The 13,643-nt window shown below is 43.0% G+C and overlaps 1 protein-coding gene across 3 annotated transcripts in view; it reads right to left on the minus strand.

The window, feature by feature from the left end:
- LOC139568648 (VPS10 domain-containing receptor SorCS3-like) overlaps window positions 1-13,643 on the minus strand; it is a 258,964-nt gene that overhangs the window by 31,944 nt on the left and 213,377 nt on the right. For 2 of the 3 annotated variants that reach the window (XM_071390614.1, XM_071390615.1), the window contains 6 exons: window positions 10,583-10,685; window positions 5,812-5,914; window positions 4,994-5,070; window positions 2,720-2,861; window positions 2,422-2,581; window positions 1,719-1,852 (listed from right to left, as the gene is read on the minus strand). In XM_071390614.1, the coding sequence (XP_071246715.1) occupies window positions 2,850-2,861; window positions 4,994-5,070; window positions 5,812-5,914; window positions 10,583-10,685 (295 nt within the window). In that variant the 3' untranslated portion in view covers window positions 1,719-1,852; window positions 2,422-2,581; window positions 2,720-2,849. Of the gene's footprint in view, window positions 1-1,718; window positions 1,853-2,421; window positions 2,582-2,719; window positions 2,862-4,993; window positions 5,071-5,811; window positions 5,915-10,582; window positions 10,686-12,853; window positions 13,560-13,643 lie in introns of those variants that run through there. The other variant, XM_071390616.1, reaches the window with a different exon arrangement.

Raw genomic sequence — 13,643 nt, forward strand, 5'->3', positions numbered from 1 at the left:
GGCAGTGGCTCGGGTGGTTGTTGTTCTTGATGAAGTTTTTGGCCTTCCTGTGACATCGGGTGTTGTAGGTGTCCTGGAGGTCAGGTAGTTTGACCCCGGTGATGCATTGGGCAGACCGTACCACCCTCTGGAGAGCCCTGTGGTAGCGGTGCGGGCTGTCGGTGCAGTTGCCCGACAGCCCGACAGGATGCTCTCAATTGTGCATCTGTAAAAGTTTGTGAGGGTTTTAGGTGACAAGCCAAATTTCTTCAGCCCCCTGAGGTTGAAGAGGCGCTGTTGCACCTTCTTCACCACACTGTCTGTGTGGGTGGACCATTTCATATTGTCAGTGATGTGTAGGCCGAGTAACTTGAGCTTTCCACTTTCTCCATTGCAGTCCCATCGATGTGGATAGGGGGGTGCTTCCCCTGCTGTTTCCTGAAGTTCACGATCAGCTCCTTTGTTTTGTTGACGTTGGGTGAGAGGTTATTTTCCTGGCACCACACTCCCAGGGCCCTCACCTCCTCCCTGTAGGCTGTCTCATCATTGTTGGTAATCAGGCCTACTACTGTTGTGTGAACAAGCCAGCCAAATGTCAAGTTAATAATAGATACAAATATAACACGCTTATGTCTAAAAGGATTATCCAGCTTGTGCGGTGCAGTGTATGAATTGCCCCCTTGTCTCTGGATTTGAACAGGGAGGCTTCGTCAATTGGTGAAATTTCCATTTAAATGTTGTCTCTGGTTACCACGACACTTTCAATCAGTGTACTTTGATATTTTTTATGTCATATATTCTGCTGGTGTTTTTTTCTCCATGGTTTAGTACATTTTGAGGTTATTTACAGGGGAAAGAGAGGTGATGCTTTTAGCACGATGCCGCCACAGATTTCCAATTTGAATATTTTCTACAACAGACACAGTTTAGGGAGTCTGTCCAAATGACTCACATCACACACACAACACACACGCACATCCGCATAGACACAGACTTAAGAGACACACATATACACACACTTTCTCTCTCTGTCACACATATCACACACATCAAACACACGCACACACACACACACATACATTCACTGCATGCGTTTGAACGCTAGGATAAAGATTAGTCTCAGTTAAAGAGGATAAGAGTTAACGGAGATGTACACGACAGAACGCCGAGTCACACCACTGTCAGCCGGAGTTTTACTGTTAAAATACAGTGTTATATCTCTCCACTATAGGAAACTTCACCGCTTAGATCACGGTAATGCTACGTACACCCACGTCAGCTCCCATTACAGTCTCAGCATGTCAGACCACAGTATTACTCACAAGGCATCACGTCAAAAACATGATAAAGCGTGTTTTAAGTCCAGAATAAATCTTGTTCTTCAACTAAATTCCATCAAAACTGTAAAACATTATGACAGTTATGATAATTGTTGAGTAAGATTTCATTCACCTTCCCTTTTCAGCTAAAGTAGTCTTACTGAGAAGAAGATCCCACATATTACCCCAGTGATAATGATAAGTGATACTGACAAGCTCAGTGTGAGAGATCTTCTTTTCTCTAATTCTTCATTTAAATGAGACAACATAGACAAAGCATCAAACAAAATGTCTCTCTCTTTTATGGACAATGAAACTTCTGTTGATCTACTCATGTTTAGATTTGTGATAAAAATACATGTTTTCACGTGTTCTATTTTACTGCAAATGTGAGTTATTATACTAGTACACTATAATTACCACTCAAAGTCGTGGGCCCGACAGATACACGACTCAGCAGAGAGGACTTTGATGTGGTCTTTTCCCAGCATGCAATAGTTTCCTGGTCTGCGTTTCATATAGATCTGTTTCTTGCCCATCACACACGGCTCGCCCTGTGAAACACATACAGGCTATTAATCCATATACAGTGAGGGAAAAAAGTATTTGATCCCCTGCTGAATTTGTACGTTTGCCCACTGACAAAGAAATTATCAGTCTATAATTTTAATGGTGGGTTTATTTGAACAGTGAGAGACAGAATAACAACAAAAAAATCAAGAAAAACGCATTTCAAAAATGTTATAAATTGATTTGCATTTTAATGAGGGAAATAAGTATTTGACCCCTCTGCAAAACATGACTTAGTACTTGGTGGCAAAACCCTTGTTGGCAATCACAGAGGTCAGACGTTTCTTGTAGTTGGCCACCAGGTTTGCACACATCTCAGGAGGGATTTTGTCCCACTCCTCTTTGCAGCTCTTCTCCAAGTCATTAACGTTTCGAGGGAAGGGTGACTTTTGTTCTAGCATTCAGGGAGGCACAGTAAAAAAAAAATATCTGAAAGGAGGGCCATCCATTTTCATTTCAGAGAGTTCCGCTTTTCTCCAGGTATCGCTCATTATGAATAAAGTTTAGTCGCTAACTACCATGTAAATACATTGGTATTAGGTAATCGGGATACCTATTGATGAATTGGACTGACTTCCTTTTGAAGAGGTCTTAACTTGTTGTGAAGGTGCCACGTCTAATAGTCTCCTTCTGTACATTTCCTGTTGAGGATGGACTTCTAGTCTATCTTGATAAGCTGCCACTTGGACCTATGGCTGAAGTGTCTGAAAAACCTTGAGAAACAAAAGTAAAATAACCTCTCTGTTCCTTCAAAACAACAACAAAACAAATTTCTCCATGGCAACTGGATGGATACACAAGTTAATATAACTCAACAAGGGTTGTCAGCGCCTGAAGTTTTCACCATTTACCTCAAGTCTATGAGTAATGGAACCTTCCTCGTTAAAAAATGTCATGATCTGGTTCTCTGTCCCGGCCTCCGCCAGCATCCCGTCCACGAACAGAGGCACCAAAGAGAAGCTGGTCCACTGCAGCCCATCATCAAAAATTATCCTGGAACAGATTCACAACACAATAACACATCAAATGAATCCCAAATGCAACCCATGACCTTTAGGACTCTGGTCTAAAGTAGTGTAGGCTACTAGTAAATAGGGTGCCATTTGGGATGCAGCAAATCCCATCTCATACACTACATGACCAAAATATGTGGAAACCTGCTCTACAAACATCTCATACACTACATGACCAAAATATGTGGAAACCTGCTCTACAAACATCTCATTCCAACATCATGGGCATTAATATGGATTTGGTCCCAGTGTTCCAGGAAGCTTATAAGATATCTCGCTATACCCTCCGACGAAATATCAAACAGGCAAAGCTTCAATACGGGACTAAGATTGAATCGTACTAAATCGGCTCTGACGCTCATCGGATGTGGTAGAGCTTGCAAACCACTACAGATTACAAAGGGAAGCACAGGCGCGAGCTGCCTAGTGACACAGTTCTTCTTGAACTGCACTGTTGGTTAAGGGCTTGTAAGTAAGCATTTCACGGTAAAGTCTACACTTGTTGCATTCGGCGCATGTGACAAATAAAGTTTGATTTGATCTGATTTAGGTAGAACGTATGAGTTTCCCTGCGTTAAAGTCCTCGGCCACTAGGAGCGCCGCCTCTGGATGAGTGTTTTCCTGTTTCCAGTCTTAGTCTGCGGTGGTATATAGACAGCTAAGAAAAATATAGATGTAAACTCTCTTGGTAAATAGTGTGGTCTACAGCTTATCATGAGATACTCTACCTCAGGCGAGCAAAATCTTGAGACTTCCTTAGATTTCGTGCATCAGCTGTTGTTTACAAATATACATAGGCCGCCGCCCCTTGTCTTACCAGAGGCTCAAACCTGCCGAAAAAGCTTAAAACCCGCCAGCTGTATGTTAATAATGTCATCGTCCAGCCACGTCATTTGGTGAAACATAAGATATTACAGTTTTAATGTCCCGTTGGTAGGATATACGTGCTCGTAGCTCGTCTATTTTATTATCGATTGATTGTACGTTAGATAATAGTACCAATGGTAAAGGTATATTACTCTCTCGGCGATGGATCCTTTCAAGGCACCCGGACTGTCGTTCACGATATCTCCGTCTTTTCGTCCTGCGAATGACGGGGATGAGGGCCTTGTCGGGCGTCCGAAGTAAATACTTCCCATCCGACTTGTTGAAGAAGAAAAATTCCTCCAGTACAGGGTGAGTAATCGCTGCCCTGATATCAAGAAGCTCTTTTCGGTCATAAGACACGGTGGCAGAAACATTATGAACAAAATAAGCTACAAATATCTTGAAAAAAAATTCACAATAGCACAATTGGTTACGGGATCGTAAAACTGCAGCCATCTCCTTAGGCTTCGACTGCGTTCCTTTCCTCCACTAGTGCACTTAAATTGTCTAGAAGACACAAGCAGGAAGGAAGGAATTCTCCACACTTGACTGGTGCTGAAAGTAATTTCTAAATGTTTTCCTGAATTGATATAAGAAAAAGAGAGATGTGGTTTCAGTTGAGTTGGTCTTCACTGAGGCAAAACGTCGGTGCTCCAATTTAGAATAGGATGGTCAGTGTTAAAGTACTAAAAGGGAGAGTACGTGAAGAACCCTTTCCCCCAAATAGATTTTTTTGTTGTATATTTATTGCATATCTTTGTGCTTTGCAAGTTGTTCCAACCTTGTAAACTACCTTTAATCAACAGATAAAGTGAAATTAAAAAAAGTTTACTTGACATCAATAGAAGTACTAACATATTACAGCAACCAATTTACAGTGATACAAACACTGATTTAGGTTTAAACCTAGTGCAAATATATGGTGGGGACAGTTATTTGTTATACAGTGACTAGGGCCTCTCCTTTATACAGAAACCAGATGTTGTGCTCCTTCTCGAATATATGAAAGAGGGCACACAGACAATTCAATATAATAGAATATTTACATACAGTTTTTACCGTATCTCTGGATGTAATAAACTACAGCATTATACAGGTGAATACTGAGAGTTTCAAAACACCTCATGATCAAAAGGCAGAGACAGCAGTACATGTTCAAAATATTTATTCTCCAGAATACAATACTCAGTGTTTTCCTTGATTAGAATGCCTTATATATAACCTCCAGATTCAGTCTAAACTCACCTGTCTCCAGTTGTTACCAGCATCAGATGAGATGAACATTCCAACATTATCGTTTGACAGCTCAGACTCAATGTTCCCTGTGGTAAAAATACAACAAACATGAGTTTTGAGCTGCATCATGTTTGTCAGGTTCACCAACTGATCTATGCACCAGCGGACTTGTGCGTGTATGTGCGTGTGTGTGTGAGGGCGAGTGATGAACTGGGCCGAAGCAGAGGATTGTGTAGAGATACCCGAACACACACTCACACACAAACATAGTCTGTTGTGCCTCAGTCTGCACTGGCCCACTTAAATAAACCGGGTGACTTTGCATCACCAAAACGTCTGTGAGTAAGGACAACATCAGAAGTGTTATAGTGTGTCTCTGGACAGATTCAGTACATTTATACAGGCTCACAGTGGTTTAGTGTTCTCACATATCCAGTAAGAGATTAGAGGATCGGAGGAGGGGACAAAGTATTGTTTTGGTGACAGAACAAATATTGTTTGAGGACAGAGATCAAGAAGCAGATTCATGGATGTAGGCCTTTTTTTGTTTGTTGCTAAACTACAATATTTTCCCACACAGTTGAAGATGAGTTGTTAATATCAGGACTTGCAGATCCCTATCAGTAATGTTAGGGATTGGATAATCATCATAATATTCACAATCAAATGGAATTTCAGCACTAACTGGAAATGATAGAGAGCTATTCTCCTTTTGTACCATTACCTACATTGAATAGAAATGTCTTTCTATTCAGCCAAGTGAATTCCCACATAAGTGGACAATAAGGCAATCTAATCTATCAAATGTTCATTCTGTATTCTCTCACCTGTGGCCACTATGATTCCCGGTGCTGAGGCCTTGGTTGATATGCTGCCTGACAGGTAGGGGTTTTCAGACGTCTGCAGTTGGAGATGGAGCGAACAGAAGGGCTGAGGGGTGAGAAATGACAGACAGTCCATTATATTCGACGAAGCCATTATACACTGGTCAATCAAATTCCCAATGTTACATACAACACTATAGGGTTGATCAAAGGTGCACAAAGCATATGCTTTTTATTTCAAGAGGTCCTTTAGATAAGGAAAAGAAAAGCTGCTATGCTGTCTTCATCTCAGAAAGCCTGAAAATAATGCCAAATAGAGTCATTTTGATTCTGAAGTCTTCCAGTGAGTTACATTTACACCAAATGCTAACAACAATGCTAACATAGGCAGTTAACTATACAACAAACTATAATTGGTTAACAAAACATGAAGAAAACTAAACACAACTAAGCCAATTCCCGCAGCCTCCCTCCGAAAAACCATGCTGCGGCTCCATAGTTTGTCGTAATTGTCATTATCAGTCATTAGTACAAAGACTGGGGGAGGATTTTTAAATGAAATCATCAATTCAAGTCTCAGCGGCGAGCCGACAACAGAAGACAATCATATCTGTTCACAGAGCCCCCCTTAAAAAATGTCTGCTTTAATCTTTGCCAATTGATAGCGTGACATTGCTGTAAGGACACCAAGGGCAATGGGATTTGACAGGGTAATCAAAAATAATCTGTAAATCGAATGTCACATGAATACATAATTGTATTCAACCTGTAGCCCACATAGCGTACAGCGTGCAGCCCCCACAATTGCCTCCCTAGGCTTTTAAGCAGTATGAACTCTTACTGCTAATCTCTCAAAGTTATAGTCATCCTTTACAGTCGCGTCACATGGGATAAAAGGAAAGATAGGGCAAGTAAATTAATAACAACTGTAAATTGCAAGGACTGTGTAGACAATTTGTCTTCATATCATAGTTAAAATTTGTTACATCCGGCGCCGAAACGAGATGGCCGCCTCGCTTCGCGTTCCTTGGAAAATATGCAGTATTTTGTTTTTTTATGTGTTATTTCTTACATCGGTACCCCAGGTAATCTTAGGTTTCATTACATACAGTCGGGAGGAACTACTGAATATACGATTAACGTCAACTCATCATCGTTCCTACCAGGAATATGACTTTCCCGAAACGGATCCAGTGTTTTGCCTTCCACCCAATACAATGGATCTGATCCCAGCCGGCGACCCTGTGCGACGCCGTAAAAGGGGCAAACGAGGCGGTCTCCTGGTCAGGCTTCGGAGACGGGCACATCGCGCTCCACTCCCTAGCATACTACTCGCCAATGTCCAGTCTCTTGACAATAAGGTTGATGAAATCCGAGCACGGGTAGCATTCCAGAGAGACATCAGGGATTGCAACGTGCTCTGCTTCACGGAAACATGGCTAACTCAAGAGACGCTAACGGAGTCGGTGCAGCCAGCTGGTTTCTTCATGCATCGCGCCGACAGAAACAAACATCTTTCTGGTAAGAAGAGGGGCGGGGGGGTATGCCTTATGATTAACGAGACGTGGTGTGATCATCATAACAACACACAGGAACTCAAGTCATTCTGTTCACCTGATCTAGAACTCCTCACAATCAAATGTCGACCGCATTATCTACCAAGGGAATTCTCTTCCATCATAATCACAGCCGTATATATTCCCCCCCAAGCAGACACATCGATGGCCCTGAACGAACTTTATCTGACTCTTTGTAAACTGGAAACCACACACCCTGAGGCTGCATTCATCGTAGCTGGGGATTTTAACAAGGCTAATCTAAAAACAAAACTCCCTAAATTCTATCAGCATATCGATTGTGCTACCAGGGCTGGAAAAACCCTAGATCATTGTTATACTAATTTCCGCGACGCATATAAGGCCCTCCCCCGCCCCCCTTTCGGAAAAGCTGACCACGACTCCATTTTGTTGATTCCAGCCTACAAACAGAAACTAAAACAACAAGCTCCCGCGCTCAGGTCTGTTCAACGCTGGTCCGACCAATCTGATTCCACGCTTCAAGACTGCTTCGATCACGCGGATTGGAATATGTTCCGCATTGCGTCCAACAACAATATTGACGAATATGCTGATTCGGTGAGCGAGTTCATTAGGAAGTGCATTGACGATGTCGTACCCACAGCAACGATTAAAACATTCCCAAACCAGAAACCGTGGATTTACGGCAGCATTCGCGTGAAACTGAAAGCGCGAACCACTGCTTTTAACCAGGGCAAGGTGACCGGAAGCATGACCGAATACAAACAGTGTAGCTATTCTCTCCGCAAGGCAATCAAACAGGCTAAGTCCCAGTACAGAGACAAAATCGAGTCGCAATTCAACAGCTCAGACACAAGAGGTGTATGTGGCAGGGTCTACAGTCAATCACGGATTACAAAAAGAAAACCAGCCCCGTCGCGGACCAGGATGTCCTGCTCCCAGACAGGCTAAACAACTTTTTTGCCCGCTTTGAGGACAATACAGTGCCACTGACACGGCCCCCTACCAAAACCTGCGGGCTCTCCTTCACTGCAGCCGAGGTGAGTAAAACATTTAAACGTGTTAACCCTCGCAAGGCTGCAGGCCCAGACGGCATTCCCAGCCGCGTCCTCAGAGCATGCGCAGACCAGCTGGCTGGTGTGTTTACGGACATATTCAATCAATCCTTATCCCAGTCTGCTGTTCCCACATGCTTCAAGAGGGCCACCATTGTTCCTGTTCCCAAGAAAGCTAAGGTAACTGAGCTAAACGACTACCGCCCCGTAGCACTCACTTCCGTCATCATGAAGTGCTTTGAGAGACTAGTCAAGGACCATATCACCTCCACCCTACCGGACACCCTAGACCCACTCCAATTTGCTTACCGACCCAATAGGTCCACAGACGACGCAATCGCAACCACACTGCACACTGCCCTAACCCATCTGGACAAGAGGAATACCCATGTGAGAATGCTGTTCATCGATTACAGCTCAGCATTTAACACCATAGTACCCTCCAAACTCGTCATCAAGCTCGAGACCCTGGGTCTCGACCCCGCCCTGTGCAACTGGGTCCTGGACTTCCTGACGGGCCGCCCCCAGGTGGTGAGGGTAGGTAACAACATCTCCACCCCGCTGATCCTCAACACTGGGGCCCCACAAGGGTGCGTTCTGAGCCCTCTCCTGTACTCCCTGTTCACCCACGACTGCGTGGCCATGCACGCCTCCAACTCAATCATCAAGTTTGCGGATGACACTACAGTGGTAGGCTTGATTACCAACAACGACGAGACGGCCTACAGGGAGGAGGTGAGGGCCCTCGGAGTGTGGTGTCAGGAAAATAACCTCACACTCAACGTCAACAAAACAAAGGAGATGATTGTGGACTTCAGGAAACAGCAGAGGGAGCACCCCTCTATCCACATCGACGGGTCAGTAGTGGAGAAGGTGGAAAGTTTTAAGTTCCTCGGTGTACACATCACCGACAAACTGAATTGGTCCACCCACACAGACAGCGTCGTGAAGAAGGCGCAGCAGCGCCTCTTCAACCTCAGGAGGCTGAAGAAATTCGGCTTGTCACCAAAAGCACTCACAAACTTCTACAGATGCACAATCGAGAGCATCCTGTCGGGCTGTATCACCGCCTGGTACGGCAACTGCTCCGCCCACAACCGTAAGGCTCTCCAGAGGGTAGTGAGGTCTGCAGAACGCATCACCGGGGGCAAACTACCTGCCCTCCAGGACACCTACACCACCCGATGTCACAGGAAGGCCATAAAGATCATCAAGGACAACAACCACCCAAGCCACTGCCTGTTCACCCCGCTATCATCCAGAAGGCGAGGTCAGTACAGGTGCATCAAAGCAGGGACCGAGAGACTGAAAAACAGCTTCTATCTCAAGGCCATCAGACTGTTAAACAGCCACCACTAACATTTAGCGGCCGCTGCCAACATACTGACTCAACTCCAGCCACTTTAAAAATGGGAATTGATGGAAATTATGTAAAAATGTACCACTAGCCACTTTAAACAATGCCACTTAATATAATGTTTACATACCCTACATTACCCATCTCATATGTATATACTGTACTCTATATCATCTACTGCATCTTGCCATCTTTATGTAATACATGTACCACTAGCCACTTTAAACTATGCCACTTTATGTTTACATACCCTACAGTACTCATCTCATATGTATATACCGTACTCTATACCATCTACTGCATCTTGCCTATGCCGTTCTGTACCACCACTCATTCATATATCTTTATGTACATATTCTTTATCCCTTTACACTTGTGTGTGTATAAGGTAGTAGTTGTGGAATTGTTAGGTTAGATTACTTGTTGGTTATTACTGCATTGTCGGAACTAGAAGCACAAGCATTTCGCTACACTCGCATTAACATCTGCTAACCATGTGTATGTGACTAATAACATTTGATTTGATTTGATTTGATTTGAAAATGTGATTACGTAAAGTAATTCCCTTTCCACTAAAATGAGTAAGCAAACTCCCTTGAGTGTGTGATGTAACACGACTGTTATCATTGATGTATATAACTTGAAGGGAACTGAACACATAGTCCTGGATTTAAAAAAATGTTCAATGGAGATTATCTATAGAGTATGCTTATTTAACTCCTGGACGAGGCTTAATCTGGGTCTGGGAAAGCACCTCAAAGAGTTCAGGCAGTCTTAGATCACCACAGCAATGAGCATTCCCTGTTAGCTTCAGTATAACTCACCAGTATACAGTGGGTGTCGTTGCCAGCCAGGTCTGTCGCCGGGACATGCAGTAATCTCCAATCACGGCCCTTGTTGTAGGTGATGTAGGTCTTCACCTGATACCTAGGGATAAATAGAGAAAAATTCTAAAACAGACACTAAAACTAGCCAATCCAAGCGCCAGAACAGATTACATTGTTTTTTTATTTTAATTTTCAAGCACTAAACAGTACCCAAAATGTCCCCTGACAGACATAGCCGCGGGAAGTAGGGGTGCTGAGGGTGCTGCAACACCCCCTGAAAATAAATAAATACAAATATATATATATATATATACTGTATACACCATCACACTTCCTCCTCCCTGATTCACGGTGTGAACCACACGTGGAGATCATCTCCACATGCACCTACGCAGCATCTCACAAAGACACGGCGGTTGGAACCAAAAGTCGCAAATTTGGACTCATCAGACCAAATGACAGATTTCCAACGGTCTAATGTCCATTGCTTGTGTTTCTTGGACCAAGCAAGTCACCTCTTCTTATTGGTGTCCTTTAGTAGTGGTTTCTTTGCAGCAATTGGGCCATGAAAGCCTGATTTACGCAGTGTCCTCCGAACAGTTGATGTTGAGATGTGTCTGCTACTTGAACTCGGTGAAGCATTTATTTGGGCTGCAATCCGAGGTGCAGTTAACTCTAATGAACTTATCCTCTGCAGCAGAGGTAACTATGGGTCTTCCTTTCCTGGGGCAGTCCTCATGAGAGCCAGTATCATCATAGCGCTTGATGGATCTTTCAAAGTTTTTCACATCTGCATTGACTGACCTTCATGTCTTAAATTAATGATGGAGAGTTGTTTCTCTGTGCTTATTTGAGCTGTTCTTGCCATAATATGGACTTGGCATTTTACTAAATAGGGCTATCTTCTGTATACCACCCCTAACTGATTGGCTCAAATGCATTAACAAGGAAAGAAATTAGACAAATTAACTTTTAACAATGCATACCTGTTATTTGAAATGCATTCCAGGTGACTACCTCATGAAGCTGGTTGAGAGAATGCCAAGAGTGTGCAAAGCTGTCAAAGGCAAAGGGTGGCTACTTAGAAGAATCTCAAATATAAATTGATTTTGATTTGTTTAACACTTTTTTGGTTACTACATGATTCCACATGTTTATATCATAGTTGTGATGTCTTCGCTATTATTCTACAATGTAGAAAATAGTAAAAAATAAAGAAAAACCCTTGAATGAGTAGGTGTTCTAAAACTTTTGAATGGTACTGTATGTGTGGCTGTCATCTAGTAATATTACATATGGACCTACAGGTAACTAACAAAATAAAGGAAACACTTAAGTAAATGAGGGTTCTGGTGGCTCTGTTATCGTGTTGGGTGATTTTTCCTGGCATGGTTTAGGTCCTCAAGCCCTTAGAGGGCAAGGTAAATGCCAATAAATACACAGCCATTCTGAGGGATAGTCTTCAACCTATGGTGAAGCAGTTCAATCCTGTTGGCAATGCTCCCATCCACAGGGCATGAGTGGTCACTGAATGGTTTGATGTGCATGAAAATTATGTAAACCGTATGCCATGGCCGTCTCAGTCCCCAGATCTCAACGCAATTGAACACTTATGGGACATTCTGGAGCAGTCAACACCCTCAACAAAACACCAAATAATGGAATTTATTGTGGAATAATGGTGTTCCATCCCTCCAATAGAGTTCCACACACTAGTAGAATCTATGCCAAGGTGCATTGAAGCTGTTCTGGCTCATGGTGGCCCAGCGCCCTGTTAAGACGCTTTATGTTGGCGTTTCCTTTATTTTGGCAGTTACCTGTATGTGTGCGGAAACATCTACGTAGGCAAAACAACAATGTCCAGTGCTCTAGTAATATTAAATATAGACTGATGTATGCATGTGGATCCATCTACATAGGCAAAACAAACAACACAACAACTTTCAGCACAGTAGCACTAGTATGATAAATTACCACTGAGACACCAGACTTCCCTCAGTACATGCACTTAGTCTCCCGCAGAGAGCCTGCAATCTATTAGAAATATGGATCCACTGCTAAATCAGAGAATCTGAGGCTCCGAATAGGGGGGAAATGGGGGGGAGGGGTTAAGAGTGTTGGCAGAGAGCTAATACACACAAACCACAAACCGCTAGGCTAACAGAAAGGAGCATCATCATCATGACTATTACATTACCTAAATCATCTAGCTTACATTACCTAAATCATCTAGCTAACCCTCCCTCCCTCCCGTCATCTCTTCCTCCCTCTGTCTTTTCCTCCCTCCTACCACTCACTCATTCAAAAGCTATTTATAGCTCTGATTAAGTAGGGAATCATGTAGTTCATCATTGGGCTGTCGTTGATTTGTTGGTCTACCACTCTGAGTATTGTCTGTGTTAGGCAAGTTAGGACGTTCTGTAATTATCAGTGTTGAAGTTCATACCTCTGGGAGATGGATTGAATGAAAAACCTAACACTAAATGGCTAAGATTAACTCGACTGGGAGTTAGAGAAAAACATTTAGATTGTAGGAAAGATTATCCAGATTGATCATTCAGCGATACTCCTACAAAGTACTTTGGTCAGAGTTATATCTACAGTCTTTTTCAGAGGATCTCAGAGCAATAGTCTGCCTCTTCAAAAAAAAAAATACGATACATACAGCACAACTTCAGTTTACAATAGTTTGTGATTAGCACATGCATGCATACCCAGAGGGTTAAACTAGTTAAAACAACATCATACTGAATGGAAAACTGGATTGGCGTCATTTCAACCAGTTTTACCCACTGGGTGTGACCATTCATTTTAATACTAACTCAGTTTTTTTAAACCATTAACACACATGTTAGAAGGAGCAGCAGTAGTAGTAGCATTGTTAATGACATCTGACTCTGAAGATCAGACCCATATCTCACTCCTCTGCTTCCCTCCATCACACCTGCCAGTGTCTGTGATAAACTGATTCATCCTGAGAAAGAGGGGAAAAAGGAGGGGGGACGATCTGCAATGATTGTTAATGTGATGACATAGGGAATAACAAGGCTATTACCAG

This window comes from Salvelinus alpinus, chromosome 2, assembly GCF_045679555.1.
Source record: "Salvelinus alpinus chromosome 2, SLU_Salpinus.1, whole genome shotgun sequence".
NCBI classification, from domain to species: Eukaryota; Metazoa; Chordata; class Actinopteri; order Salmoniformes; family Salmonidae; genus Salvelinus; species Salvelinus alpinus.